The 6192-nt window shown below is 38.1% G+C and overlaps 1 protein-coding gene across 5 annotated transcripts in view; it reads right to left on the reverse strand.

The window, feature by feature from the left end:
* The window catches only part of Rb1cc1 (RB1 inducible coiled-coil 1), a 68863-nt gene that overhangs the window by 5018 nt on the left and 57653 nt on the right, over positions 1 to 6192 (reverse strand). For all 5 annotated transcript variants that reach the window (XM_029567268.1, XM_008840907.3, XM_017800076.2 and 2 more), the window contains exons 17-21: positions 5614 to 5722; positions 5280 to 5514; positions 3472 to 3526; positions 2654 to 2701; positions 2332 to 2390 (exon numbers count right to left, since the gene is read on the reverse strand). In XM_029567268.1, coding sequence (XP_029423128.1) covers positions 2332 to 2390; positions 2654 to 2701; positions 3472 to 3526; positions 5280 to 5514; positions 5614 to 5722 — 506 coding nt within the window. The remainder of the gene's footprint in view (positions 1 to 2331; positions 2391 to 2653; positions 2702 to 3471; positions 3527 to 5279; positions 5515 to 5613; positions 5723 to 6192) is intronic.

Below are 6192 nucleotides of genomic sequence, written 5' to 3' on the forward strand. Positions count from 1 at the left end.
AATAGCACTGGAGAGGTGATTCAGAGCTTAAGAGCACTGGCTGCTCTTGCAGAATACCTAGGTTGGGTTTCCAGCACCTACAAGGTGGCTAACAACCATTCATAACTCCAGTTTCAGGGACTCTGATGCCCTCTGCGGCACCAGGTACACATACATACATGCAGACAAAACACTCATATACTAAAATTAAAAAATAAAAAGCTAATAAATAAATGAATTTGAGCAGCCAAGGGCTGATTTCCACAGGGGATGCTGAAATGTATAAAATACTTGAGGATATTTATGGACAACTTTATTTTAAAAAGCTCAGCTATACATTATTGCAATTATTAAGTTTGACATTTACATGATATCCTTTTGTACTCTGCCAAAGCATGTTGCTCAAAGTTTCCTTATTAGACACCCAAACTTTCCTTAGCAAAATTCCCATTAATTAAAAGAAGAAAGGAAAAAAACTGCTTGGTTGGGTCTGGAGAGATGGCTTGGCAGTTAAGCTCACTGGCTCCTCTCGCAGAGGAACTGGTTTCAACCCCCAGCACCCACATGGCAGCTAACAACTGTCTGTAATTCCAGTTCCAGGGGGATCTGATGTCTTCTTCTGACCTCCATGGGCATTGCAGCACACGTGCACTTACACACATGCAATACATTCATACACATAAAATATAATAAGTATTTTTTAAAAAAATTTCTTGGATGGGGAGGAAAAGTACCCAGGATAACTTTTTTTTTTCCTAATCTTTTATTTTATACCAAGAAACATTAAGTTCAGAGAGAAAAAGAGAGATCTAATTCACAGTCATGATGTTTGTAAAAGTAGCCCATAGTACTTCAATTCCTAAACACGGAACTCTTCAATTTGAAAGAAAAACTGAACTAGGTCCAAGTACCTAATCAGGCTTTAGCAAGACTACATAGGGATCTGAAGATGAAAAACAGAGCAGTCGTTACTGCTGCCCACGTCCCTGCTTCACTGCTGGAGACCTCCCAGAGCATGCTCAGAATATTAACAGGTGCTGAAAATTAACCCCAGGGTCCTTAGCTGGCAGGTCATTTTATGTGCTAGATGCTCCAGACAGAAAGTCAAAGTCAGCAAGAATGGCTTTTTGTTTCCCTTTTGAGAGGCAGGGGCTCTCATTTGTGTGTGTGTGCATGTGTGCGTGTGTGCGTGTGTTACAGGTTGTCCTCAAACTTGCCATCTTCCTGCCTTCACTTTCCCAGCATTGGGATCTTAGGCATGTGCCACCAAGCAAGACTTAAGAGTTTTTAATACTTACTGCTACAATGATGTTATAGTAAGCACTGTTTTGGCTAAACCCCAAAAGCTAATATATTAACAGGGGACTTGAAGGGGATCTCTGAGGCAGTTAAGTTAAAGCTCATTTCTCATCTTCAAAAGACAACTGATCTGAAACACAGTTGTTAAAGACAGATATCATCCTGCCCTTTCAAATCACCTAGAGAAAATAAAGCTACTGCAATGTCAACGGCCAAAACCACAGATTTCTGACAAATCCCACACTCCCTCCAAAAAAAGCAAAAACCCAACAAAAACAAAAAGAATCTGATCAACAGACCTATTAGAAATAAAAGTTCAGTTGTACTGAGGGACATCGTGGGCACTAATTTTACTTAATAGGGTTTAATACGAATGACAGAATATATGAATTCCAGTGGGGGGCTAGGGAGGGTGTCAAAGGGGAAGGGGGCATAAAGATGATTTTATGTACGAAATACACAAAAATGCAATGAAAAATTAAAAACCAAATAAAGTCCAGCAATTTTTTTGTTTTTTTCATTTGTTCCGTCAACTGTAACAGGCCATTATTCAAGAGTTGCTAATATGCTTTTCTTTATTATTCCAGAGATCATTTCGAATGATCCATGGGAAACAACAATTATGACTCTGGGGTATTTTGGTTCAAAAAAGCTGTAATATTAAATTGTAGTATCTTATGAATTTGTAGCATACAAATAAAATAAAATACAGAGGAAATGCCAACCAGAAATCAGACATTCCAATCCAAAATGAAAGGACTAGGATGAGTACGTAGAGAAAAACACAGCAGGCTGGGTGTGGCTATGGTGGCTCCACCCTTAAATCCCAGCACTGAGGAGGCAAAGGCAGGCAGATCTCTGTGAGTTCAAGGCCCGCCTGCTCTACTTAGTAAGCTCCAGGTCAGCCAAGGCTACATAGACCCTGTCTCAAAAAAACAGAACTCTTATACAAGACACACTCACTGAAGATGGACCTAAATGATTATTGTGACAAAAACACAGTTTGTTTAACAATCTCATTCAGAACCCACACAAAAAAACTAAGATACTTACTCTCTAATAGCTATTTTTTCAGAATGTCTGGAAGAGACTGAAGACATGCTCTGAGACATCTGAAACAAAGCAAACCTTCCATGAGCTTTGTACATTCTGAGTACTACCCTCACAGCAAAAACTTGTGTTACACACATTTAAATCTGTGTTCAAACTTCAAAGTCCCTACTTGTGTTCAACAATTCCTTATTAACAAGGAAACTAATTCTGATGCACTAAATCTCCATGCTACTTTATCTAGAAAAGCACAACTCCGTCAGATGAAAGATGTTCGTAACAAAATGTAAATTATTTAAAAACTGTCACTAAAAAAACAACTCACCAGTCTTTGATTTAAGCGCTTGTTTTCTTCTTCTTTCAACTGCAATGTCTACAGATAGAAAAGAAAGACGCATGGTTTCTATTTGTACCAACTCGAACCTGGAAACAAAATGACCTGTATGGTTTTTATCCAGGAATGTCTTCCAACTGTTCTAATTATTTACTGCATTAGTGAGAATGAGAACAGTTTTAGATACATTTACCTAAGCCAATGGTGTTCAAACTTTAGAATTAGCTATGGAATATATAAAATACACAATAAATGCCTGCATTTATCTACAAAGACTTTTTTAGTTCACAAGTGGAACGTGCATTTACCATTCACTAATTCATCATAATGTAATTCTGAGGTGCTTAATCACAAAACTTTAACAACTGGAAGTGCTTATTGCCAACTTTCTCTTGCTCATTTCAGTTAATTTTTATTAAAAACATCATGTTTACTCTTTTAAATTTTGCTCATGTCTTTGAAAAGTTCTAATTTTGTTTTTGAAATAGATGAGTTAAAATTTATATTTGTATAGTACTGATAATTTCTGAGTCGACTGAGTTAGACCATTAGAGACTTCAAATTATTACATAAAAGCTATCCTGTTTCTCGCTCCTGCAGATGGCAGTCACTGAAGTTATTTCAAGTGGCACCGCTGCCAACTCTTTAGCCACCAGAATCAAAACCGATGGGACTTCTCAAACATCAATCACAAAATTAATCATAAGAATTCCTAAACACGAATATATTCTAATTTAATATTTTCAGAATAAAGTTTATTTCAATGCTTTTGCAAAATCAACACTGAAGAATATCAAGAGTTTACTCACTCGCTCTAAAAGCATTATCCTCTGTTTTTCTTCAGAAAGCAGATGAATGTTTTCCCTAAAAGTGAGAACAGTTATTATTTTCATCCTCTGAAATTCTAAATTTTATTCATTAGTAAGAATTTTAGAAGTTTAAATATTAATTCAAATCACTGTATTTAGATGTAGACATTAGTACTTATACATCTACAATCTACATAAATATGTATTTAAATTCTCAAATGTACAGGGCTGGAGAGACAGCTCAGTGGTTAAGAGCCTGATCTGCTTTTCTAGAGGACCAGGGTTTAGTTCCCAGTACCCACACCAGGTGGCTCACAGCAGCCTGTAACTCTACCACTGCACTCACGTGCACAAATCCACACACAGACATGCACATATATATGCAATAAATACATCTCTTCCTTTTTGTAATATTAAAATTTTAAATTCTAAGGACTTTGTGTATCAGTCTACAGCTAATTTTCTAAATTATATTAAGATTACATCAAACACACACACACACACACACACACATACACCCTATTTTAGACAGGGTCTCACTATGTAGCTCTGGCTTGATCTCCAGTTCACAGAGATCCCTCTGTCTGACTCTGTCCCCCTCAAGAGCCGGCAGGACTAAAAGTGTGTGCCATATCACTTCACCTTATTTATTGATTGATTGCTTATTTTAACTTCATTGTTTCTTATGAGAAATGTCCTATTCTGTAGATCTTGAGAGTTCATTCTCTTTCTAAAATACTTTTGATTCATAAAAACTGATCAGTATACACAGGGCCTGGTGGCACAAGCATTCAGGAGGCAGAGGGAGGCTGATTTCTCTGAGATCCAGGCCAGACATAGCTGAGTTCCAGGCCAGCCAGAGCTAAAAATAAAGCAGAGCAAAAAAACAACAAACACTGATCAGTGTTGAATCTTATTTTCATTTTCGGTGTGCCCAAGCATGAGTGTGAAGACCAGAGGTCAACCTGGTGTCCTCCTTGAGCTTGCTCTCTTATCTTTCTCTTCTCACTGAATCTGGAACTCCTTAACTCTGATTGGCTGGCTAGTCAATGCGCTCCAAGGGTGTGCCTGCCCGTGTGCCCCTCCCCATGTGGGAGTATTAAGAGTCCTGTGGCTTGTTCCTGGCCTTGTGTTCCTGACCCTATGTATCTTTTTCAATCACATTACACTAACCTTTCTACACTGTGTTGTTTTAATGCCTCTCTGATACATAAAATGTGTATCAGAGAGGCACAGATGGATGTGATCCCTCCCCGCCCCGCTGCAAGATTTTTTAATATATTTTCACTATGAATTTATTTCTGTCTTCTAATTATCATGTTCTCTTGGCATGCTTGGGTTTTTTGTTTGTTTGTTTTGAGACAGGGTCTCCCTGTAGCCCCAGCTGGCCTGGAACTCACCAGGTAGACCAGGCTGGCCTCAATCTCAAACCTGTCTAGAGAGTGCTAGGATTGAAGGTCTGTGCCGCCATGCCCAGAAAGCTTTTCTTCAGAATTTTTTCCCTTTTTGAATTTTTATATAGGTTTTAGGCAATCAGTAAAGTTAAAATTTTTTCCCTCCTTTAGAATTTCCTAATTTACAGATGGCCCTACTGACTTTATTACAAATACTGAGACAGGGTCTTATTAACTTGTTCAAGCTGGTCTTGAACTCATTCTGTAGCCCAAGCAGGGATTGAATTTGTAATCTTACTCCTTCCTCTCTCCTGAGAAAGTGAGACTTCAGGCCTGTGCTTCGAGGCTTAGGCCCAGCTTCACACTGATGATTTTAAAAGCCTTTGATGATCAGTGGAAAACAGACCTACTTACTGGACAGACATCATGCTTGTGTCCATTGCTGAATCCACTCTTCCTTCATCTACTGTCTCTGACCTAGCTGTGTCACCTGGGAGCTCAGGCGCACAAGCTCCATAAAGCTCTGGGGCAGCAACTATAGGTGGTGACGGAATAAAACTGCTGCTACGCAATTTACTGACTTCTTCTTCAAGCTTTTTCTTTTCCTCAAGCAAACGAGCTCGATCTTCAGAAAGTGATTCTATCAAATCTAAAAAGTCCCAAAATTCAAATAGGCATTATTTAATGAAAAAATTCACATATTTCATCTTAACTGTGATTTAAAGTCGCATTATGAAACAGCACCAACCTCTATCTCGCTCTTGCTGCTGCATTGTGCTCTTTAACTTTTCACTAAGGTCATTTATTATGTTCTCTTTCCTCATCTTCTCTCTTGTTAAAACAGTGTTAAAATTGGTCTGAAACACAAAACAAATAGTCCATTATCTGTATACATTTAGCAGCCAATGCTAGGAAAACAAGGTTGCAAATATTCTTTCCTGTGGTACATTTACAGAGTAGATTCTCATGTGACTAAGTAAAATTGGAATACATTCCAGTAAAGGTTCTTTTCTCTTGGTTCCAACATAGTATCTTGAAAACAAATTTTAGTTTCTTATCGTGTACTGTTACAATAAAGGCAAGGCAAGTGATTGAAAATTTAGGGAAAACAGTAAAATAATCAACAATTTAAAGAGTGCTGTTCTACACATGACTTTTTCTTTAAATAATTTGCTTCTGTTTGAAATCTTCTTTGGTTTTTGTATGACCTTTGATTCCCACAGTAACATGTGAGATTCTCTTCTCCTCTCTCTCTCTCTCTCTCTCTCTCTCTCTCTCTCTCTCTCACACACACACACACACACACACACACACCCCCCAACTGACA

This window comes from Nannospalax galili, unplaced genomic scaffold, assembly GCF_000622305.1.
Source record: "Nannospalax galili isolate Female #2095 unplaced genomic scaffold, S.galili_v1.0 scaffold639, whole genome shotgun sequence".
Taxonomy (NCBI): domain Eukaryota; kingdom Metazoa; phylum Chordata; class Mammalia; order Rodentia; family Spalacidae; genus Nannospalax; species Nannospalax galili.